At 41.2% G+C, this 24,495-nt stretch overlaps 1 protein-coding gene across 2 annotated transcripts in view; it reads left to right on the forward strand.

Moving 5' to 3' along the window:
* The first annotated feature begins 248 nt into the window (after positions 1-248).
* GOSR1 (golgi SNAP receptor complex member 1) overlaps positions 249-24,495 on the forward strand; it is a 29,059-nt gene continuing 4,812 nt past the window's right edge. The window contains exons 1-8 of one of the 2 annotated variants that reach the window (XM_066333427.1): positions 249-306; positions 678-792; positions 2,380-2,467; positions 2,652-2,759; positions 3,836-3,927; positions 4,084-4,158; positions 18,291-18,320; positions 23,969-24,051. In XM_066333427.1, the coding sequence (XP_066189524.1) occupies positions 276-306; positions 678-792; positions 2,380-2,467; positions 2,652-2,759; positions 3,836-3,927; positions 4,084-4,158; positions 18,291-18,320; positions 23,969-24,051 (622 nt within the window). In that variant the 5' untranslated portion in view covers positions 249-275. The remainder of the gene's footprint in view (positions 307-677; positions 793-2,379; positions 2,468-2,651; positions 2,760-3,835; positions 3,928-4,083; positions 4,159-18,290; positions 18,321-23,968; positions 24,052-24,495) is intronic. The other variant, XM_066333428.1, reaches the window with a different exon arrangement.

Here is a 24,495-nt window from a genome sequence, read left to right on the forward strand (position 1 = left end):
AGCGGCACTGGGATGGGGGAGTGGGATTAGGATCGGGGTCGGGGATGGGGGACCGGGCATGGGAATCCGGGCTGGAGGAGCGGGATGGAGATTGGGATCGGAGTTCGAGGAGCGGGGTCGGGGCTGCGGGATCGGGACTCGGACCGCCCCGGCAGCGCCGCTTGCCCTCCCGTCCGCTGGGCGGCGCTGCCGGCGGCGGCCCGCCCGTCCCGGCCTGCCCCGCTCCCCGCGGCCGCTCTGCCCCGCCCGGCCCGCGCTGACGTTGGACAACAAAGATGGCGGCGGGGAGCAGCAACTACTGGGAAGGCGAGTGGGGCGGGGGGCGGCGGGCGCGGGGCGGCTGCGGGGCGCCCCCGGGACACGGCCCGGGCACGGCACGGCGGCACCGCCACCGGAGCCCCTCTGTTCTCAGCCGGAGGGCCGGCGGGCGCGGGCGGGGCCAGCCCGTCAGCCATGAGGCGCCGGTGCCTGCTGAATGAACCCCGCGGCCCCGCCGGACCCTCCCGGCGCTGCGGCTGAGGGGCTGAGGGTGTCCAGCCGCGCTCTCCCGTCGGCGTGGGGCGCTCCCCCTGCCGTGAGGGCCCGCTCTCCCCTGTGGGTTCCTCATCCCGTGAGAGGGGGACCCCCGGAGGTTTGGGGTCCCCGTGCGGCTCGGTGACTGTCCCCCGCCCCTGCAGATCTCCGGAAGCAGGCGAGGCAACTGGAGAACGAGCTGGACCTGAAGCTGGTCTCCTTCAGCAAGCTCTGCACCAGCTACAGCAGCACCCGAGACGGAAGACGCGACAGGTATAGGTACTAGCCCGTTTCTTTATGTTTTAAACGCTGCCTGTGCTGCTTGGTGCGGTTTTATCGTTTGCTGAGTGCTGGTCCCACCTGTGGCTCTCGACGCTTGGCTTCTTGGGGAGCTTTCAGCGCTTCTCGCTGCCGGTGTTGCTCTTGATGTGATGTTGATGTGTGAGTCACGCTGTGGGTGACAGTTCGCTGGGGAAAAGCTGGATTTAAACTTCGCTCTGTGTGGGATCAGTGAGTTTTTTAGTGCTCGATATGCTGGCTTAATTCCGAGTTTTTCTTGTATTAAACTTACAGGGGGTTTTCAGGGACTTTGGTATTAGGGGAGTTTAACTTTACACCTCCCAGGTGGGCTGGTGTGCTGTTTGTAATCCCAGTTTTAAGGGAACTGGAGCACTGGGCTGCTGTGCAGGGAACAAGCCCGCTCTTCAAACCAGTGGCTGTTTCTTGCTGTCTTTCTGCTGAGGTGAGTAATAATCACAGAACCACAGAACAGCTTGGATTGGAAGGGACCTCCAAGATCATCTTGTTCATCAACCCCTCTGCCATGGACAGTGTTAATGAGGATAATAAGAGCTGCACATATGTTTTTAGATGTGTGTGTATATACAGGGGTGGTTTCTGTTTGCTTTAGTCACATTTTTCTTTGACTGAAGAATTAATGTGATAAATCTTTTCAATTCTGTCTTGTGAGCCAGAGGTGAGCTCTTCTCTGCAGTTCCACAGCAGGAATTACCAACCTCTCTGTACATTTGCAACCTTGTCTTTGCTTATGAACTGTATCAGTTGTGAGTGTTGTTGTGTTAGTTATGTGTGTTGATATTTTTCTATTTTATTTAATTTAATAACTGAATCCCTTTTGTACCTCTCTCTCAATTTACAGTTCTGGAAGCCTGAGAGCCCCTCAGCAATGATCATGTTACTCTTGAAAAACACAAGTTTCACTTTTGTTTCTGCCTCACTGCTTTTATTTGCTGTGTAATCTATTTGTTTTCATTGTTTTTGCTGTCCTGTGCCAAACTTAATTCTCTTACTCAAGTTCAGGCAGGTTACCAGAGCCATGAGTAGTCTCTGAGGAGTGTTAGTTGCCATAATTCTGCAGGCTGGTGTGAGATGTGGCTTTTCCTTTATTAGCAAATAAAGAAGATGTGTGAAATAATTGTGATAAATGGTGGGGCCTGTGTTGCTCTGTAGGACTGTGATTGCTTAACAGGTCAGAGGGGTGTCCTAACACTGTGTCACTAAGGTGTGATTATGTTGCTGGAATAACATGTTAAGAGTGCAGTGCTAGTAAATAAATAAATCGGGCTTAAAAGTTGTGGGGAGGAGGACACTGGTACCAGACAGGTATGTGATGTCAGGCATTTCTTCCCTGAGAGGTTTTATTTCCTGCAGGTGATAGTGTGTCATCTGTTCAGATAAGAGTTAAAGGCGTGCAGAATAAGAAAATGCAATTTTTCAGAGCTTATTCTATCTCTAGCAAACGTGGGTATAGTGGAGCTTTCCAGCCCCTGTCACTGGTGTTTCATTAGTTCTGGCGTTCATGAAATGATGCAACTTTTCAGTAACTGCTCCTCCTCTCCTCCTTAGCTCTGACACAACTCCTCTATTAAATGGATCAAGCCAGGACAGAATGTTTGAGACCATGGCTGTGGAGATTGAGCAACTTCTGGGAAAGGTAACTCCAGTTACTTCGGGTTTGCTTCAGCATTTAGGCAATATCACAATCCAGATTTCTGTGATGGAAACTAGGAAATCCAAGTATGGGTTTGTGACTAGCTGGCTCCTTCAGCTTGTGCACTGTGTTTTTCTTGCAAGAATAATCCGTTTCACGTTTTCTGGGGTGTTTTTCCCTGCTGCAGCTGACTGGGATAAATGACAAGATGGCAGAGTACACCAACAGCGCGGGCGTGCCGTCGCTGAACGCGGCGCTGATGCACACGCTGCAGCGCCACAGGGACATCCTGCAGGTAACTGAGGGGCCTCCTCCCTGCCTTTATGTCCTTTCTTTGGCTAAAATAATTATTATTGTCTATGCTGGTAGCACAGCATGCTGGAGTGTCTCACCAGGAGGGGAGAATGCCGCTGATTCCACCTCGCTTTCCTTCTCTCCAGGCACCCGCTGAACTCTGAGTTGAAAAAAGAAGTGTTTTTTATGTCTTATTGGTGACTAGAACTTAGCTGAGAAAGAACAATAAAGGGTCCTGCTTTATGTGGGTGGGTTTTATATAGCAAAAGGGGAAATGTAATGAATTACCCTGTCTGTGTAGTTTGTCACGTAACAATGTGCAAGGGAACATCACACTTCAGAAAACATGATTGTAAAAGCTCCTAAGTTTCTCAAGGGAGATGAAGGAAATGTGATGTTTAAAGGTGCCAGTCAGTGCTATAAATTAACCATGTTTTCATGGTATGGTACTGTTAAAATGCATATTTTATTTGGCTGGTCATGTACAGTTTGATTTCTGTTTGGTATCTGTGCTGTCCATACATAGTGGGAAGAACAGTAGCATTTTTATGAATGGTTACAGTGGTTTTGGTACCTACCACCTGCCAGTTAGATTGGGTTTTAAGAAATACCACCTGCCTGAAATGGTTTAAAATGTAAAATTGCAACTTAAAAATTAAAAGTCATCTTTGTTGTTCAGAAAAGATTTTTTTTTAATCTGGTGTAACAACCAAATAAACTCAAGAACATCTTCACCACGCCAAAGAAGTAGATTTTATTAGGGCTTCTGATGGGAAATTTCAAAACAAACTAAATCATCAGAAAGGTGAGGATATCTGAAACTGGGAGAAGGAATTACAGTGGATTTCCCTCCAGAACTGTAGCTGCAGCCATCAAATTTAGCAACTACTCTAAGAACAGTGAGTTTTTAGTATACTTTGGATTGACTTCCAGCATATTTGCTGTTAAATTCCTAAGTTGGTCTTTGTATTAGAGAACAGTTGTCAATTTTAAAGGTGGCTGGGTCTCCTGTGGGTGTATTGTGTTGCTCAGTTGACCTCGGGACCCTAATTCTGGGATAACTGTTCATTGTTACAGGACTACACACACGAATTCCACAAAACCAAAGCAAACTTCTTGGCAATACGAGAAAGGGAGAATCTGTTGGGATCAGTACGGAAAGACATCGAGTAAGTTGTGTCTGCTCCAGCAAAGGTGTGGGGCTGTCCTCAGAGGGAGAAGGTGGAGAGAATGCTTGGCATAGCACATGTCTGTGCTCTGAATAAAGCAGGAGGAGCTCCTTGAATTCACAATTCTCATTGAGGTTCTGTTCTGTTGGATTTTAGGTCGTACAAAAGCGGGTCTGGGGTGAACAACAGAAGAACAGAACTGTTCCTGAAGGAGCACGAGCACCTTCGGAAGTAGGTGTTGTTTCTTCTTGTTTGCTTGTGTTGGAGGTGCCTGACTTTTCGGGGGGGGCTGAAACATTTGAATTTCATGCAGCTGATTAAACATTTATTGTGCTGAGTGTGAACTGTGTGGGGTGGATAATAGTCATGGTAGTGTCAGTGATTTGGGCTTTAGGATCTTGTCAGGGACAGTTTTGTGTTGTTTTCAGGGGCTTTTGCAAGTCACTTATGACTCAGACCTCCTCATCCCAAGGGAGTAGATGCATTTCACTCTGACAGGGGTAAAGTTTAAGAAACAAAACAGAAACTCCCATTATTTGGCTGGGTTTCCCTCTTTTTTTTTTTTTTTTTTTTTTTTGGTCAGTCAGACAGAGAAAAACCTTTTCTCCTTTTTGTCTCTATTGAGTGTGGACAAAAAGCGGTGGAAAAGATTAATTCCAAAATTACCTACACAGTTAAATATTTGCAAATTGATTCTAGGTTAGCAGATAACAAGCCAAACAGAAAGCACTTTGTGGTTATTCCTGTTGCAGAGAGGGCATTAAGTTCTGAGTAGCTACATTTTGTGTCCTTGTACAGCAAAAAACAGCACAGGTGAGAGCAAACAACTGGAGGGTTTGTGGTTTTTAGAGAGTCAGGAGGTAGCTCTGCTCTTCCTGCCTCTCTCCTTGCCTGGAGTTGTGCTAAACCTCAGGCTCACACGAGAGGGCAGTCTTGCATTTAAAAAACCAAATAAATAAATAATTACGTGTGGCTTTCTTATATTTCAACTTACAGCCAGAAAGGCACAAAAAACTTCCACATGAAATTAAAACAATTTTTTTTTTCAGTTGTGGTTTATCACCACTTCATCTTTAGTGTCTTTAAAACTTAAAAATTAAGTTGTTTGAAAGCTTGAATTACAACTTTTGTTAGGCATGATTTACAAACAGAATGTTTAAATATTTCTGGAATTGTAAAATACCCTTCTAAGAAACTGATATTGCCCTGAGCTCATTATTTTGAAGTTTGCAAAAATTAAGAGTGGAAAACTTACAGCATTTTGTAAACATTATCTGGCAGATGTCTTCAGAATTTGAGCCTAGCATTTACTCAGGCTGTTGAGTTACTTGACTGTTTGGTTTCTACAATATGCTAAACTCTGCAGTATGTTGATAGGATTAAAATGCATGAAAAATAAAGTTAAGGCAGTTTTAGAAATAGTTTAAAACCATCTGGGTGGTGTTTGAAAATATTAAGACTTGAAAAAAAACCACCACAACACTGAGGAAAAGAAAACCAGAAATAAATGTGTGTAGGGGATCTTTAGTAAACAGGGCCAAAACTAATCATGGAATACTCTGCAAGGTGGAGATAACTGTAAGGACTGTGAAGAAATCCAGTGTAAAAGGAGTAGACAACATTGGCAAGAAATCAAAGCTTACAAAACTTTTGAATTGAGAATCAGTAAGCTCAGAAAAAGATAGTGGCAGAGGAAGTTATTAGAGAGTTTCAACATATTTGCCTTCAGAGAAAGCAGTTAATGAGCTATTCATGCCAAAAAGCCATAAAAGCTAAGAAAAGGTCCCAAGAAATCACCAGGAGCTGGCAGATTACACCGAACATGCTCTTAGGATAAACTGACAAGCTTTGTGTGAGTCATGATGCTGAATATTTGTAGTGCAGTAAATCCTGGTGCCAGACTAATTGACAGAAGTAGATGATGAATATATTTACACAGAGACAGTGGAGTTAAAATCCAAATGTTTTCAGTGCAGTGAGATCTATGAGAAGAGCTTGAAAAACAGACATGGGAATATAAACTCTACAATGCATTATTATATTCTCCAAAGAGTGTAATAATGCCACGGGAATTACATATTCTTATCAGATATTGGAGCATTCATTTGGTCTTGACCCTGCTTAATTTATCATATTAAGTACTTTGACCTATTACATATTTATTGGATGATCTGATAACAGAATGTGTGAACTTCTGCCCCACTGCTGAGTGCCAGACTCTTCTGTCAGCCTTTTCCTTTATGCACAACCATGTGAGACAGGATAAACACAAACTAGGTTTTTCTCTGGACTGTTTTTTCTCATGAATGCTGTTTAAAAAGCTGCAGGGTGGGATTATTTGTGGGATATCTCACTGGGGAACAAGAGGAGAGACAGGAAACTCTCCTGCTTTTTGCCTAAATCGGCCTCTTTCTTTTTTTTTTTTTTTTTTTTTTTATGTCACACTGTGAACACCACGAGGATGATCCTCTTAATGTTACACATGTAGGTAATCCTAAAAAAAGGCGAGGAAATGAAAAACCTGTGAGTAGCAGATGCTGATGAGTAAAAGGTTCCAACACACATTAGGCACAAAGGAAATGGCAAAAAGCGCTGCTCCAACCCTGCCTGTGCCTGGCTTTCCATTAAGCCCTGAGGATCCTGGATCCATTTGGCCACCCTTTGCCAGGGTGGGGCTGGCTGCTGTGTCAGTGCTGCTGGCAGCAGTGGGGATTTCCACCTTGGAATCTCAGTGGAGCTGGGGCAGCCCTTGGGCAGGGGGCACAGGGGGCTCCTGTCTACCTCACCCCACAGCAGGCAGAGTGAGACAAAACACATCGTGTTCTTCTCCCTTCAAAAGCCTCACTGCTGCTCAGTCCATTTGATAAATCAGCTCTTTATTGGGAAAGGAGATTTGTCTAGAAGTTCTGCTGGCTGTGGATAGGAGGGATGAAGTTTCCAAGTCACTCAGTTTTCTGTCTGAGTTCTGTAAAGGTAATTCAAGAATAGCTTTATCAACTGCTGGAGAGATGAACAGTAACACCTAATTTGTTAAATAAAAAAATTTACCCCTGTTAATTAAAATAAGGTTGGCAGGCAGATGTTGGTAAATATTGATCCCTGTTAATATTTTTACCTAATACCTCAGAGTTCTTGGCATTATAGATGCTTAAAGAAATACCCAATCTAGCATGGTTATGTTTGCTGAAAGGAAATTTTTGAAATCTTGTTTTCTTGGGTCTGTGCCATTCCCTAAAGGTATTTCATCTTCTCTGTTTGTTTGCTTTTGGCCAGGGGTATAGACAAATCATCCTTTTTCTTCTAATGCTGTTTTCTATCTAAAGAAAACAATTTTGATGAATAGATGTAGCTTAGCATTTTAAAAACTGCTCTGAAAAGTGCTGCCTTGGAGGAAACGATTCTGTCAACTTAGAGTCTGCCCTGGGAAATTCTACAGTTATTGATGAGTTATAGTCTAAGTCAGCAAAGAAGGAACTAATGTCCTTGATTAAATTTGCAATATTGTGTGTGTATGCAAGGGAGGATCTCCCTTGTGTTGTAGGTGAGTGATGCCAGGGGGTACTGATGAGTTTCTGTAAAAATTGATGAAATCTTCAGAAGTTTAGATTGAAATTACAGATGTCATTACGTAGGATGAATTCCTTGTAAAGCGAGGTGAAAACACACCAATTCTGTCATTGTGGGGCAACTCTGTGATTGTTACTTTATTACTCAGCTCCAGCACTCAAAAATTAGTCATTTATCTCTTTCTAAAAGAAGTGGCTGGTGGTGAAGCAGGTGCCTGTGTTTTTAATTGTTGTCAGGTGACTGCATGTTTCTGCTGAGTGTTGCTATGCAGCCTGTGAATCTGTCCAATAATTTTTTTTAAAAACCCTGTTAGTTGGAGTCTTGTGTATGAGTGATGCAGGTAGATGAGATGAACCTGCTGCAAGTGTTCAGACACCCCTTTGTGTCTTAAAATGTTTAAAAGTGGCACAGAGAGGGTCAGGGTGCCAGAGTAGGGGGTAAGAAACTTTTTCTGAAGGAGGAGAAATAGGAGAGCAAAACAAATCAGAGGAACGTGTGCTGCATGGGAAAGAGAAAAGAGGAGTAAGAGAAGTGAGCAAAAGAAATAACAGGAACCTGCAGCAGTTGTGTAATGGTGCTAATTAATAATACATACCTGAGATGATGAGGAGAAAGTAGTGTGCAGTGCTTCATGTATGTGGAGAGCTCTGGAGTACTGAACACTCTTATTGCTTTCATTATGGCATTTTGTTATCAGCAGAACTATTTCAAATTTCCTGCTGTTGTTTGGGCAGAAATGGGCACATTCAGTAGAGAATAATCACCAGGAAACCTGCTTCCAAACTTTGTTGGTGATACAGGCAAGATCTTAATGGAGGGAGTGACTGACTGCTTTTCCTCCAAATATTATTTTTCCTCCAAATAGTGTCTTTCCTCACCAATTTTCACTTCAGCACTGATTTGCAGGGAGAAATCAGCTCATCGAGATGCACAGACACCTTGCAGGGTTTTTGATTACAAGTGACTTGATCTTTTGGGAGAAAGCTGCCAGTTTTTTGCCTTAACAGAATTCCTTTTTCTTTTGTTGTCCCTGTTCTCTGTTCTGCATGCCCTGGTTTCCATTCACTGTGCTGCTGCTCAGGTTCCTGTGGATTTCAGTTGAACTTCAGGGTTGGATTAAGACCAGAGAACTGTGGTTGCCTCCCTTCCCATCCCCTCCTTAATTTCCAGTTGCAGAGGACACACAAATACCTGGGCAGTGACTGTTCCAGCTGACACAATTCACCACTGCATCTCCCTCATCTTCTCTTGGAAACAGAAAGAATGCAGGAAAACCAGCTAATTCAACAATTCCTTTTCCCATCCCAAGGTGCTTGGGGAAGCAGCAGGGAGGGAGGAATGTGATGAGCTCTTCCCTGGGTGCCTGCTGCCTGCCTGCTCTGCAGCCTCAGAACTGCTGAGCTCCACTTTAGTCAGGCCCAGTAAGGGCTTTTTTTTTTTTTTTTTTTTTAATTACCAAACTTGCTTCTTAATTAAACTTATTTTTGTTCACGTCAGAGCAGAATGCGGCAATCTTGTGGTTCCATTCCCTTAATTTGAATGCAGATTTTAACTGAAGCAGCACTTGGGAATGGATAATCTTTGCTCTGGAGCAGTTATGACAAAACAAAAACCAAACCCAAACAGCTCTGCCCTGGGAGGGCAGGGGAGTTCTGCATGGCTCTGCTTTGGAGGGTTTTCACTGGAGCTGGTGCTCTTTGGTGCTGTGCAGTGCTGGAGAAGGGCTGCAGCACTTTGCCCACTGAACTGGAAGTTACAGTGCAAGCAGGGATTGGGGAATGTAGGTTAAAACATCTCTCTGCTGGCCATTAATTGCAAGAGCTCTGGCAGTGGTGCACCGATGTTTTCCCAAACACCATTGGCTTGTTTCCTTTGTTGCTGGAATAAGGAAGTTTGAGAAATTGCTGCATTAAAAGTGTGTGCCAGTGCTGGGATGGCTGTGGTAATCACCTCACTGCCTTACCACAGAATAACTCAGACTTTTGGGGCAGGGCTCTGTGCTCTGTCTGAGCAGCAGCACAAAGAAAACACTTTTCAAAGAAGGGATTTGAGCAAAGGAGGATTTTTTGGTGTTGCAAAGGCTTACTTAAGGATGCACAACAGCTTGTCCTGTAATCCTGTTTCAAAATACAATTCTGGTCTGTCTCTCTGCTCTGTCTCCTTTTCTATTGCTGCAGTTTTCTTGATTGCATCAGTGATTCTTTCCTTTAGCCTTATCTCTCTGTCTGGGCTTGAGTGGGTTTTATCTCCAGGGCTGCTGGCAGAACCTCTGTCTCCTGAAGACTGGTGGCAGAGGGACACAAGGCCACTCTGGAAGTGGCTGGATCAGCTTCTCCTGTCCCAGTCCCAGACTGAATATGACACTTGGGCACATCATCTACTCGGCTGCAGCACCAGACTGAGGATAATGTGCTGTTTTCTTATTTTAATAGTAAATAATGTTCAGAGAGGGAGACAATTCATGTCTTCTGGGAAAGGAGAAGTTTCACTATATGTAATTATATGACTGTATGAGCAAGTTCTTGAAGTAGTTTAATGAGGATTTGGGGAGGTTCAAAGCTTCCAGGCAATGAGGAAAGATGCTCTCTGGGGTATTACTATTATTTATAAATAACTTAATAAAAGATCATGAAAATCAGCCAAGCAATTCATGATTTAAGAGGTTTTTCCCTCTAAAAATAGTTTGGGCTTCATTAGGGTAAAATCAACTATTTCTTTTAATCTTCCTGTGCTGTATTTAGGCCTGAAACAAAACCCCTCCCCAAACCACTAAACCAAAGCTTCTATGTCTCAATATTTATTTGCCTGCTTACCTAACAGTTGGATTGCTTTAACAATACTATAATCAATAATTTCCCTGACACTGATGACTGTTGTGACATTTTTACATCTCAATATGTCTAAAATTATGGGAACACCAAATAAAAAAAAAAAAAAAAAACATCAAACCCACCACATACAGCACAAAACTTAATTTGGCAATTTCCTCTGTAACTTCCAGTACAAAACTGAATTATCCAGGTGACAAAGGAGGCAGCCACATTAACATAAAGAGCTTCAAGCTCGTTGTTTGCTTTTCATCTGTGTAAAAAGTGAAGGTTTATGGATGGAATTCCATGTACCCCAGGGAAAGTGGCTATGGAAACTCTTGTAGGTTTTTATGAATGTCTGCAGAAGCTAAAGGGCAAACTCTCCCAGAGTGAAAGATTACCCAAATATATAATGGAAAAAAAGACTGAGACAAAAATTCTGCTCTGGTTCTTGATTCTGAGCTTCCCCTTAGAAACAGCACTTTGGGAAAGGGAAGGATATAAAGCCACATTTCAAACTTCAGGGCTCTGTGGTTTCTTCTGAAGTTTTTTGCTCCTTTCAGAAATAAACAAGTCGCTAATGCATGTTTTATTTGTTTTTTGCTTTCCTTTCAACACTGTTTCTTAACTAGGACAGCTTCCCCCCTCCAAGGTCTGTATTGAAATTAGGGCTTTCACGAGTCCTGAAATCCTTCCTGCATGGGCTGGTTCTGAAAAGCAGGTGCAGCTTTTCAACAGAACCAACAATTGTAGAGTTTTATCGAATTCCTTTTGTGCAATCTGAGAATCACTTTTATTATTCTAATGCAGCATGTCATTTTTTTTGTCAGTGTGGCTGTGCACTTCATTATCCTTTAGGACTAATAGTGCTTGCTCATTATTTGCTATTGGATCCTCCAGTAAAAACAAGCTGTTGAACTCAATTTGATGTGTATGGATATGTTAAATAGTGATTATTTCCATTTTCTCATCTATAGAGTGTATCTCTGGAAAGTTACCACACTACTGCATAAATGTCATTCTTGAGTTTTATTGAATTTCAGCCTCTCCTAATGCATTGGAATTAGGTTCTCCTCATTCTTGGCTTCTGAATGGTTGCTGTGCTAATATCTTCGTGTTCTATCAAATCCATGATGCTAAGCAGAACTATATCCAAATTACCCTTAAAGCACCCCTATTTTATCCTAATAATAGAGTTCTGTTTAGGAGTTTTCAAGGACCTTAGTTCTGTTGTGATTTGAAAGATGCAGAGTGTTTTCCTCTCACTTGAGAGACTTGTTTATATCAAGTATAGTTGCACTTCTCGAAGACTGCATCTTGTTCAGTCTCAGATAAAAAGCTCTGAGAACACTGGGAAATTGGGTCAGAAGAAAAATGTTGAGATCTTTACCCATTAATGAATTGCATCCTGGATCTGGCTTGTGGATGGTTTAAATGCAGTGTGCACTTTTACATTTTGAACCACAAGTGTTTGTTATGTTGCATAGTTGACTATGCAGCTTTAAGTATCATTTTCTGCAACAGGCAGAAATTAATTAACAGGCAGGTAGAGAACTGTAAATCAGGTACCTCAGCCAAGTCTTGCATGAAAGCCACAGAGCTTCTCCCAAAAAACCCTCAAAACCACAGCAGGTGAAAATGCAGTTAGGGCACAGAACACGTGTCTGTCAGCGTGGATTTTAGGGTTTCATACTACATTAAAGTTGGGTTGTCATGCTTGGGATAACTCTCATTTAATTTCTGTGTTAGCTAGACTGGAAATTAAAAAGATATCAATTATGAAGTTATTTATGTGATGGGGCTCTTGCAGAAGACATTCCCCCTTGTGCTCTCCTGGTTACTTAGGAGCATGTGAGTAGTAGAACAGTTCTTTAGCTTTGCCAAGCTTTAGTCAAAAAACACTGAGCTAGAAAAGTGATACAATCTATTTTGTTACAGCACAGATTACAAACAGCTTGTGTTTGTTGTAAGCTGAGCATCTCCTGTCTGTGTGTGTGCCCAACAAATCAGCCTTGACAGGTTATCCTGGGAGAGCTCCAGTTTAGTCAGGTCGGTGTCAGATATCAGAGCCTGTGTTGCTTGATTTTTGAGGGTTTTTCCCTTTGGCTGAAGGTCCCATCCAAATTCCCTGTTTTAAACCAGGGGCAGTAATGCAGGCAGCCCTGCCCCTGGCTGCTGGCAGTGCGTGCAGATGTAAAATTTGAGGAAATGCCGATGGAGTCCATTAGGAAGTTACTGGAATTGTTCTGACAGTTGTGGTTGCTGATAATGACTTACAGTAAAGCCTGCCCTCCTCGGTTGATTTCACTTCGTTCCTATGGGTAATATGGAGCAATTACATGGGAGGGTCAATCTCTCCAGGAACTTTTCCCAAGGAGGCTTCATAACGTGGTACCATCCTGGCCCTGGGTTTGTGCTCAACCAGCTGCTGGCCCTTCATGTGGACACTAGGAGCTGTTCTCATTTTTTTAAAGTTTTTTTACCTGCCTTCTTTGGGTAAACTGAGCACTGCAGGTTATTGAGAAGCTCTTATTCCCTTATAGATGTGCTGTAAGGGAAGCAGTATTGCTGCTGCTCACCCTCTTGGGGCTCTCAGGCACTTTCCCAGTCGTCTACATGCCAAAGAGCTTTCTTGGCTAACTCCTCTTGTAAAGAAACAGTTCTTCCACTCTGATAATTCCCAGACAAGCTCCATGGAGTTCAGCAGGCTATACCCTTTGGAAATCCAGGAGAAACAGCTGTTGGTGCTGTCACACCTGTGAAGGTGGATCCCTGTTTTAAGGGAGAAGTTCCCTTGGTGCTTGTTTGCCTCTTTTAAACTGAATTAGAGCAACTAATCTTTTTATTGGTTACCTTGCACATGTAGATGTGTTTACAGGTGTTAGCTGCAAAGAAAGTGCTTTTCTTAGTGTATCTAAAGTCCAAATTGCTGGAATTGATGAGCTGTTGAGGTATTTACTTAGTGATGTAGCTAGAAGTCAAATTTTTAACTGAATTTGTGTTACAGGATTGCAGTTGGAGGGAGGAGGTTTCACCAGATTATTTTCCTGGAAATCCTTTGGCAGATTCTTCCCTGCAGTGAAAGAGATGCCTTCTGTGTATTTTTTTTTCTCATGTAGAATTTCTTTCCATCTGGAAAGAAATTCAGCACCAGACAATGTTGGTTTACTCTTGCCTAGAGCAATGGATTCTGTTCCAGTGCCTCTCATTCTAGATTTAACAAATTGCTGGCATTGATGAAAAGCAGCATGATATTGTGCTTTTTTTCTTTTCCAGTTTTGCAACTGTTCCTCATTCTTACTGAAAGGGGTTTCTGAGGTGTGCAAAAATAAGCTTACTGAGGTGTTCAGAATTTGTAGATGTGATGATGATGAGCAGATTTATACATTGAATAATGCTCACATTTGTGCTGGGTTTTGTGTTTGATTGTTGCCTTCTGCAGCAGACAATGTGACAAAATTGCATTTCCTTAGAATCCAGATTTGTGCTTGAATTAACACTCAAAGAAAACCAACAAAAAAGAGCAGTTTGGGTCAGTATTTGAACCTTTCTTTGCTTTCAGAGTGGTTTCTGTGGGGAAACTGTTCATCCCTGAAAATACCTGTTTTGCCTCATGTCTTTGTTTTTGGCCAGCCAGCTTTTCTCATGCTGGAAGTGGAAGATATGTGCTTCTTAATCAAGTATATTTGTCTTAATAGACAATAGACTTCTACACCAATTCATGCCTTTTTTAGCTACTTTGCAATTAAATTGAATCAAACTTGGGACAAGTCTTATAAAATCTGGAATATCTTGTATCACAGGGAGGCAAAAAACCAAAAAACGTTCAGCTTTACATTCTTCTTACGTTTTTAAAGAGCTTAATGATCATGAATTTTTAATATGATAAGGAATGTTGATGGCAAGCAGAACAAATGAGTTGGAGATTGGGGGGTTTTGTGTGTGAGTGCACAGCGTTTTTTCATTATTATGACGATGGAAATAACTGAGTGTATAAATCAGGTTTGCCTCGTAGCTGTATATTTGTTTTAGAGTGTGTTTTGCATTCCTGGAAGCTCCACATTGCCTGGTGATCCAGGACTGTGAAAATATGTAAGGTTTATTGGAGGCAGTTTGAGAGAGCAGAGAGCAGAGCAGTTAGAGAAAGAACAAAGGAAAATTATTATTTCTGTAGTTATTCATTATGAAAGAAAAAAATAGTTTTCAAGTGCTACATTAGTTTATTCTACAGGGTTTTCCCTATCCCTTCTAAATTATTCTATGTGATAATATTGCCCTTAATTTCATCTGAAGGGTTTAAAGTGTGTTGTGAGATGAGTTGGGTGCAGGTGAGTTTTACTGCTTTGCCCTGCTCCTCTGACTTGGTTTGGGTATCAGCAACAAAATCTATAAATGTGAGAGAAGCCCAGTCCTCAGCTAAGTATTCATCTATATTAATGAATTTTGTTTAAGTACAGACACAGAGATTTGCCTTACAAACAGCCTAAAATGTTTTCTTTTAGTTGTAAAAGCCTGATGTGATGAGCAGGACTCTTTTCTATCTGGGAGGCATATTTCACTTAATTTCTGCTTCAGGTTAATTTACCTGTCTGCATATTTAAGAGACAAGCTGTGCCATCTTCTGCAGAGAGCAGTTGCACAGAGGCCTGGTTATTTCATATGCATGGCTGCTGCTGCTGGGTTTGTGCCATTCCTTACAGGAGGTGATTGCCTCAGCAGCTTCCAGCCTTTTTTTTTTTTTTTTTTTTTTTTTTTTTTTTTTTTTTTAATAGTATTTTTAAATGGCTTTGTCTGTCTGGACAGGTGAAAATGCAGAGTTTATTGAAACAGATAGCAAGTCAGATGAATACTGCCCAGAACCATCTTCTGCTTGGGTATTCATAAGGAAATGTGCACTGGATTTGTTGTCTGCTTGGACAGCAGAAGAACAAAGTCGATAGATTTTAATTTAAGAGCTTCTTTTTGTAGTGTTTCGAATATGTAAGTTAAGCACAATTGCCTCGTTCAATGTTATTTTTTTACTCTGGCAAATGATTGAAATGAACATTATTTTTAATTGTGAGAACAGCTTCTATTTGTGGAGAACAGGTTATTAATAGTCAGAGATCTGCTAACTTCCCTTGTATCTCTGGGCCCTGTTGTACTTTGTGTTCCCGATCTTCCTTAAATCTGACTTATTTTTATGGTTATGAGCTGTAAAATGAATGAAACAGATGCTTCTGTTTGGGTGTCACTGTGAGTGAACTTTACAATCTGTATTTGCCAAGGAATCCAGATCTGTACATCAGAATCTTTGAAATGTTCCTGCTCAAACTGACTGCCTTTACCAGAATGTCAGGGGATGTCACAGCCATTTCCTGGGAGGTTTGTTCACCTTGCAAGGAGAGATGAGTTTGGAAATCCTCTCAAGAGCTGATTCTTCTTGGGGTGGGGAGAACACACTGGAAGTTGTGCTAATAAATCTGTGCTTCCTTTAGTCTGCCCTCACCTACACATCCTCATTCTGAAGAAAATTCCTGTGTATCTCGTCCTTTTAAATATTTAGGGTGACTCCTCAGTGAAATGTTGATCTTGAGGCTTCAGGTGCCTGGTAAATGCCCCATGTTGGCATTTGCAGCTCATGCCTGTGTGTTTTGGTGTTCAGAACTGGTTTATACATTTTTATGACCTTCTGTCATCATTTTACAGGTAGCCACATGCCCAGAATTTATTTTTGTGCATGTATAAACGTACATATGCATATAAAAACCAAGCAGAGTAATGTAATCTGAAGCTTTTAAATAACTTTTTGTGTTTATGTGTCTAAGTAATAAAACTGCCCATCTACAGCTTCCTCTCTGTCATAAAAAGCTGTGAGTGTCCCTGCTGCAAACTGGCAAGCCTAATTTTGCTGCTCTAAAAGCCTTGGAGGACATCCTAGTTCACTTGAGGTCTGTAAAAGTGTTCAGCTTCTCTGTCATCTTCAGTTCATCAACATAAAAATTCTATAATTTCATCAGTTAAATGGATGAAGAGCCGGTACTGATTTTTCTAAGGCAAGTTTTTCAATAGGGCTGTTCTAACATTTTCTCCCACAGAATTTTTTTTAAAGTGTAACCTGTTTCCAGCAAGGTTTTTAATACCTTTTCATTGATAATTTTTTTTTAAATTGAACCATTTCTAAAATGATTCATTCTTGTGCACTGCTCTTGCTTTTGAGGCTGTTTTCTAATGGTGTTGCAGTTTATTCTTATTATGCCCTGCCCACATAACACACTTGTCTGTTAGAGACTATCTATGAAAGGCACATTCTCAGCTGGATTGTGTGTCTCTTGGAGACTCAGCGATTACAGAAGTCTTTAATGTGTTGCTTTCCTGTTCTGCCTGCCTTGGGGACACTGGGAGATGCTGTGACACTGCTCTGTGTGCACAGCTAGGGTGTTTCCCCTTCTCTGTGCCAGTGTAATAAACACCACACACTGAATAAAACTGGTTTTATTTGCTTAAACCAACGTGCTCACAACTGATGTGAGTCTTAGAGAGCACAGCTCTCTTTGCTGCCCCAATCGAGTCCCTGACAGCTTAAAATTGAGCAAAACATATTTAGTTCTCTGTTCTGTGTCTGTATTTCAAGCCATGGACAGCCTGAAATAGCAACCTGCGTGTTTTCACTCCTCTTCACAGACAAATAAAGTCATTCTGTTTGCCTCTCCCCCCCTTCCCCGAGCAGGTCGCACACGCGTGCGCTCGCTGCCCCGCGCTCCTTCCCCTGCACCTCCAGCTGGAGCTGTGGGGGGATCTCCAGAATTCCTGTGGGAAGGAGAAAAGTTCTAAATCAGGCAGCTCGGGCTGAGTCAGAGGCAGAGCTGTGCTGCTCCGGGGGCTGGCGAAACACTTGGAATGAGGAGGGTGGAGGATGGAGATGGCCGTGCCCTATTGGCATCTTTGAGTTTGGAAGCAGAAAATTCTGATTTATTACTGAAAGCAGTAGCCAGTACAACATAAAACTGCTTTTCTGTCAGGCTGATTTCCTCCTCAAACTTTTTTTTTTTTTTTTTTTTTTTTTTAGTTATTCTTCAAGGATTTGTAAGAATCCATGGGATAAAGGGAGCAGTTGTAGGGTTGCATTGTTGTTTCTGCACTGTGGGGAGTGGGAATGATGCAGTCACCTCTTCCACATCAGGGTTACATTGGAGATATTGATTGCTGTAACAAGAGGTGTTTCTCTGGCATTTCACAACTGGCTGCCAAGCAGTGATTAAAAACCCTGTGTGAAAGTTGAGTACAGAAAAAGAGAAATTGCTGCAGTCCTCCAAGGATCATGTTACTGTCCTTAATGGTGCGTGTCGGGTTTTTAAATGAAATGTCCTCTCTGGTGCTGTGCTTGAAGCTGCCCCTTTTTTTCCCAGGCATGCTGCACAAAACTGGATCGATGTGTGGCGGGCAGGGCAGGGCCATGTGTCACCCAGGGCTTTCTCTGACACGTGGTGTATATTGTGTTCCCAGCAGTTCAGGTCTCATCCAGCTGGTGTTGCCACAGAAGGAATTTGCCAAATGTTTGGGGAGCTAATCCTGAGCAGGGTTCTGAGATGGACCCAAGTCTCAGCTTCTTAGTCATTAATGACATTTTTTGAAGGGGTGGGTAGGATTAAAAAGCAATAAAATTACCTACTCCTTTCCCTAATACTCCTTTCCAAACAGTCCTCCATAAATCACGGTGCCAGTTCTCCTTTTCTTGTCTCCTCAGTGTTTTATGTGTTCTCCTGAGCAGCTGCTCCTGCTACACTGAGGAAATGCTGCTCTAGAGGATATTCCAGTGCATCTTCTCCAAAGTCTATATAAACCAAACATATGTAGTAGCAGAATGTGACAACATCCAGAAATAAAACATTCTAAGGGTGAATTTATTAGGATGATGATGGGGGATCATTGATTAGTGATCTAAAGTAGTACTTAGTGCTTGTTACTTTTTTTAACTTGTTTTTTTTTTTTTCTTTTGTCTTTCAGCTCAGATCGACTGATAGAAGAAACAATAAGGTAGGAATGAATGTAAAAATTTTCATTATTTTCCGTACAATCAGCATTTCTATTAAATTGTGTCTAAATATATCAGTCACTATATTTATACAGTAACTGTATTGTTTCCAGCTCCTTGGCAGTATTACAGTGAATTGCTGGTGGGTTTGGTTTTTTTCTTTTTCTGTTCAATATTGACATAAGAATGTTGCTTCAGTATTTTATTCACCCTAGCTTAGAAAATTTGGGTTTCTGCTCAAAGGTGAATCACCTTTGGAGCAGAGCAAATCTCAGGCTGAGCTGTTGAGGGCTATTCCAGTAGTTGTTTCTTCTCACAGTGACACTCATGTAAAACCTGATTTCTGTGATCTTTCAATGTATTCGGAATATTCAGTACCCAGTGTGAAGCTGATATAGGTAAGGCTTTTGCCTCAACTGCTTGAGAGGTTGTTGCTGTTGTACATTTATTTTTTTTCTTATTCTTACATTGTTTGAGTCCTTAAATGATACCTTCTCTAACTGATCTAGACATTTTAGAACTGTAACAACATAAATTTTATTATCTGTGCCCTTTCCAAGCCAATTTTTTGCAGACCAATAACTCAAACTATAATAATGCCGGATTTAATGGTTTTAAATTTTAGATTATTGCTTTAAAACAGAACAGGAGAGGAAAAAGGAAGAAAGCAAGTAAGATATGCTTTCAGACAATGCATGTACTGACATAAGTGACCAAGAAGAGTAATTAGGTGCAGCAAGGCTGTGTCCATTAAGGGCTGGCTGCCTTAAGTACACACAGTGGGCTCAGGATAATTAACATGAAGGAAGAATGTGTTAAACCACATCAGTGTGCAGTGATGAACCAGAGGTGACCAGTGCAATAATACCTGAAAATGTGGGTAATGTGGGTGCAGTTTTTCACCACAGCCTCACAGAAATGTTTCTCCAACTTAGTCATGTAATACAAAACAACTTGTATTTGTTTTGGGTTCTAGTCCTTTCCTCACTAAAAACCTTTAGTTTATTGCTATGCTTGTAACCCTACTTTTCCATCTCAAAAATGCTCAGTGTTTGGTGAATTTCTTCTTTGATGCCACTCCAAGTAAGCAGAGCATTAAGCAGCATATGGTGATTTATTACTCTTAATATCCTGCAAAATTACTTGTAATTACTTGTAATTATGTCATTGGCCTGGCTTCTTGATTCCCTGTCATCAGAGGAGCTCAGAGCTCTCAACCTGCACCATTTGTTATCTGTAGTAAGTTCTTGCTTGAGTTGTTGCCAAGAAAGTTCTGCAGTTTTTGGGTACAAAAAGAACTTGTTTAGTAACTACATGGAGTAAGAAATGTAATTCCTCTTATATCTGAGTTGAATTCTGCCTCTGTTAAAAACCAGGGTGAATTTTTTATTGAACTGGTTTTTTTTTTCCTGTGGTCCCCAGTTATGGCAAGTGTTTGGGTGTGACATTCATTAATTGATGGTAAATCCTGCTGCCTTCTAAGTGAATTTCCCAGATGGAAGTTTACCCAGCTCACCAATTGTTTTATCTATTGTAACCCAAATAAAAGAGGGAATTGTGCAAAAGAAGCTGGCTGAGGACAGATTCCTTGAGATGTAATTAGCTTATTCTGGCTACTGCTCTGTCTTCAAGGTTTACATCTGCTGCAGTTCATTACTCATTTTTTAATTAAGCAAGTCAGGAAATCGCGTTTTATTTCCTTCACACTTCTATTTCCTCGGGGTTTGTTACTAAGCACTGATCCTAAACACTGGAAAGCACATTTTTATGTGTGCAGAGGCTTTTGTTGACAAGCTACTGCCACTAATTGAGAACTCTTGCTCTGATTTTCTGTCAGGAAGAGAGGTGAGGAGTCTGACTCTTCCTCTGCCTGGTCCTCCACGGAGCAAACATCCGTGCCAGGGAATAAATGGGCACCTGAGCTGAAATGATTCAGTAACTACAGCAGTGAGCAGGGCTGTCACTCCAGATGTGTCGTTATTACTAAACTTTTTATCAATTTTTAAATGAATTACGTGCCATGGGTTCTTACTGCAGCATATTTCTCTCCCGAAGCGAGTGGGATGTGATACTTTGTACTGCAGTTCTTTTGGAACAGCGTTCCCTTCTCTTGGCCAGATTTAAAAATAAGCAGAGATTTTGCTTAATATGTTTGGAGTTCTCAGGTTTTCATTTTCAAACATTATCACTTCTCCAAAATAGCAGACCATTTATTTCTTGTTTTCTAACAACTTGTGTTTTTATGTTGGCTCAGTTGGAATATTTTTTATCGTTTTGCCTGTTCAGTGTGACAAGTTCTTAGGATTTTGTTGTAATTCTGTTTCTGAGGCCTGATCTATCAGTGTTTGTATATTAACAGATTGGACTGAAGCCAGACCAAAGCCATAGATTTAATTTTTAAAAAATAATCTCCTTGTATGTTTGGGCTGTCTCTTTAGGTAATAATTAGTATTTAATAGAAGGGAAAAACTCATCTGCATTGAGTGTTGACTTTTCAGAATGGAAAGGCATGAGCTATGTTTTGAGAATTCTCTGATTTCACAGCCACCTTGCCACAGTGTCCAGACAAAATCACTTGTACTCCTGGGGAAATGTTTCTTCTGTTTTCACCTTAGGCTTCATCAAAAGGAACAATACTCTTTAAAGGAATGTGCCAGGTTGTGCGTGTAGGTATGCATTGATACACGCACATATGTGTATATTTAGAGATACAAATATAGAAATGTATCTCCAGACAAAGAACAAGTGATGCAATCAGAATTTTTACCAATTTAAACCTAGAGCTTTCATTTCTATGCACAGTCACAGAGTCCATTCCCTAATCATAGCCCTTGTCATGAATTTCAATGAGCAAGTATGATTCATGGCATGCAAAATGAAGCAGAAGTTCCAGTAATACGTGAATTATTTGATTTTTAATAACACAACTTCTTTCTTTAGAGTTTTGTTTTAGTTCTCCAGGAGTGTAGATTTGACGATGTGTCTCAATGGGTGAAGCCAGGAGTTGATGCTTTGGTACATTTCCCTCAGTGACATTGGATGGATGTGGCTGCAGTGTGGAGTGAAATAACGACAACTTAAACTCTTAAATAAGCAAAGTCAAAACTCTTTGCTTCCAAGTCAGGCAGCATTGAAAGTGTTTCTCTTCATGTTAGACTTGTCCATCTGGGATAATGCCTGGAAGTGTTTATTACCCTGGGGTTTTTATGCCAGTGAAAACAGCAAACTAAGTACAAATATCAGTTGGGTTTGCTTTGGAGGGAACTTTGGCCACTCACGTACCCACAGCACTGCTGAACAATCAAGGGCAAACTTGGAATGTGGCAGAAATTTTGAGGGAAATATGGCTGCAAGCACAGGAATTTGAGATACTCCTGCTGCTCTGGGGAAGAGATAGGTGGGTGTTTTATGGCTCTGACCTTGGGCTTAGCTGGGAGATATTTCCACAGTAGCGCAGCAATGCTGAACATTGTACTTGAGCAGGGCTTTAATATTAAATATAGAGAGCAGGCCAGATACCATCTGGTTTTAGAAACTTGGTTTACACCCAGCTCTGGTAGTTCCAGCCAGTGCAGCACTGAGAATAATTCCTGCTGGTTTCCAAGTGAAATGTTAAATCGGGGTCATCTCCATTCCAGTAAGAAACGTTTCATCTTTTGATGGGAAGCGTCGCGCCCGAGTTCCGGAACATCAGAACTAGGTCGTGGAGATCTGGGGAGCTCGTGGTGGGGAGTGACTAAATGGGGCCAATATCGTGAATGGGAAGAATGTGATTAATTTTTTAAAATCTGCATTTTGTCAGTGAGGCAATGGCAGCAGCAAGTCAATGAACATATGTCAGGGATGGGAATGAAACCAAAACTGTCTGATGGAGGATATGAGGAAGCTGCAATGCTCAAGATACAAGACCAGTCTCTGGACTGGTCCCCAGGAACTCTGTTTTCTGCTGCTTCTTAAATTTAATAATCTCCTTTACAGATCTAAAGGCTTAGCTAAACCAGCTCAGGGTCTGAATAATCAAATTATACGTGAACAACATTGCTTTTTGCTTGAATTTTGATTTGTTAATAGTAGCTGGAATCCAGTTAAAGTCTTGTTCATGAATATCACAATTACATTTCATTACTAGACCGTATCATATTAAAAATGGTAATTACCCCATTTTTTTTCCTTCAGAGCTCTCCAATAAAACCCAGCCCTTTGAGCTAAATTCTTGAAAATACTGGAGTAAAAAAAATTTTTAATTGGTTTCAGTCTCTTAACCCTTTGCATCCTTCCTTTTTATATGAAAGGGACAGTTTCACTCCCCAGATGTTAAAGCAGGAACCTTGTGTTCTGTGAATAATTATTTCTAAAGGCATTTTGGAGGTGGCTCAGGAGCACTTTATATACTGGCAATCATCTTGTGTTTTCACTTCTGTAAATGAATGGATGTTTTAATGAGTCATTGGATGCATCTTACAAAAATATGGGACTTAATTCAGGAGTGCTTTGAGAGACACTGTATTAAAAACTCATCTGGACAAATATCAAGTCAATGTGAGGGTGGGAGATAGGAATCTGTAGGTTACTGAACAAACTTCCCTGTGTGTAGATAGGAAATATTTTTTTTTCTTTTGACTTGATTCTTAATAATTCAGAATTCCCTGGGTGCTCTTCTTAACAGCAAAATTTTAGTCGTTTTGTGAGTCTGTTGTATTTTACTTTAAAGGATTAAAATACCTGCACTGAAAAATTGTATGTTTGTAGCAGGTAAAAGCAGCATTTCACATTTTCCTGAAATTACAGCTTTAGCTTCCTTTTCCATTTTTCCAATTTATCTGTTGTGTTGTTCCACTTAACTTTTACTCCTCCAGAACATTTCCCCTCCGCATTTCAGGCTCACAGACTCATCCAAGAACTTGTTTTAATCATTGTTATTCCTGTAGATGAAGTCAACAGCAGTAGAGGTGACTTTTTTTGAGTTATTATGCAGCCTTGTTGTATTTATGTCCTGCCTTATGTGTTTTTGAAACACATGCCAGCAAGGAGAGCAGTATTTGCCATATTTTTCTTTCTCAGGCACTGTGTCTTCCGAGCCCAAACTTTGTCAGCCGAGCAATTCTTTATAATCTTCATTTAATATCTTCTGTTTGAGAGCAGAGTTGCTTCTTTTCTGACCTCCAAAATGTGTTGAATTTGAAATGGGAATTTCTGTTTTGTGTTTGCCTGTATTGGTAAAGAAACAAAGAATATGAAAACTTGTATACCATGGGGGATATTCTTAATTAGGACCAGATCTCAGAAATGGATTTTTTTTGTGCTGTGGTGGAAGCATCATTTGGGATGAAACAATCTTCTAAATTTAAAGCTTAAACCATGAGAGCATAATTCTTATGTTGCTTATAAGGTAATACCAGTTTGCATTGGGGCTGGAGGAGAAATGTCAAACTCTGCCTGTTTCAAGAAATCTCAGTGTTTCACACTGTTAACAGTTCATCTAAAACTGAAATAGTTTAACAGTAAGAGATTAATGGAAAAATTGTGATTTCATTCATGTTGCTTCACCCCATTCATTGTCCTCTGAAGAAGCGTTGCCTGCTTGTTCTCCTCTTGTGTGAGCTGTGGATTATTCTTAGCTCCAACAACTTGATCCTCCTTTTTTCCCCAGCATTGCCATGGCAACAAAAGAAAATATGACTTCGCAGAGAGGGATGTTGAAGTCAATACAAAGCAAGATGAATACCTTGGCAAGTATCCTTTTTGCCTAAAAAATGGTGCTGCCTATGCCTAAGAAGAGTTGTGGTACAATTTTTTACTCTTGTCATTTGAGGGATCAGCAGTGTCAGTGGTTCTGTGACCTGTACTGTCACCAGTGACAAACAGACCAAGTTTTTATCAGTCTCTCCTGATAACCTGACTGAAGCATCTTAATGGTCATTGTGGTGGATAAGTTTGTTTTGGTCAAATTTGGACACTTCAGGTAAATTAACAGAATTTAATCATCAGGTAGAGCTCTGCAACAGCATTTCATGGCCTTCCCTGCTGCATGTTTTTGAAGAAGTAGAGTTTCATTTCAGGTCCTGCTTTTTGCTTTCGAAAAAGCTGAAGCTTGGTTCATCACTGCTTGCTGTCCTTTACAGCTAAGAGTAGTCAGGGCCTGAGTAACCACTTGTCTGTCACATTCCTGCAGATGTT

The sequence above is a fragment of the Sylvia atricapilla genome, chromosome 20, assembly GCF_009819655.1.
Source record: "Sylvia atricapilla isolate bSylAtr1 chromosome 20, bSylAtr1.pri, whole genome shotgun sequence".
In the NCBI taxonomy this organism is placed as follows: domain Eukaryota; kingdom Metazoa; phylum Chordata; class Aves; order Passeriformes; family Sylviidae; genus Sylvia; species Sylvia atricapilla.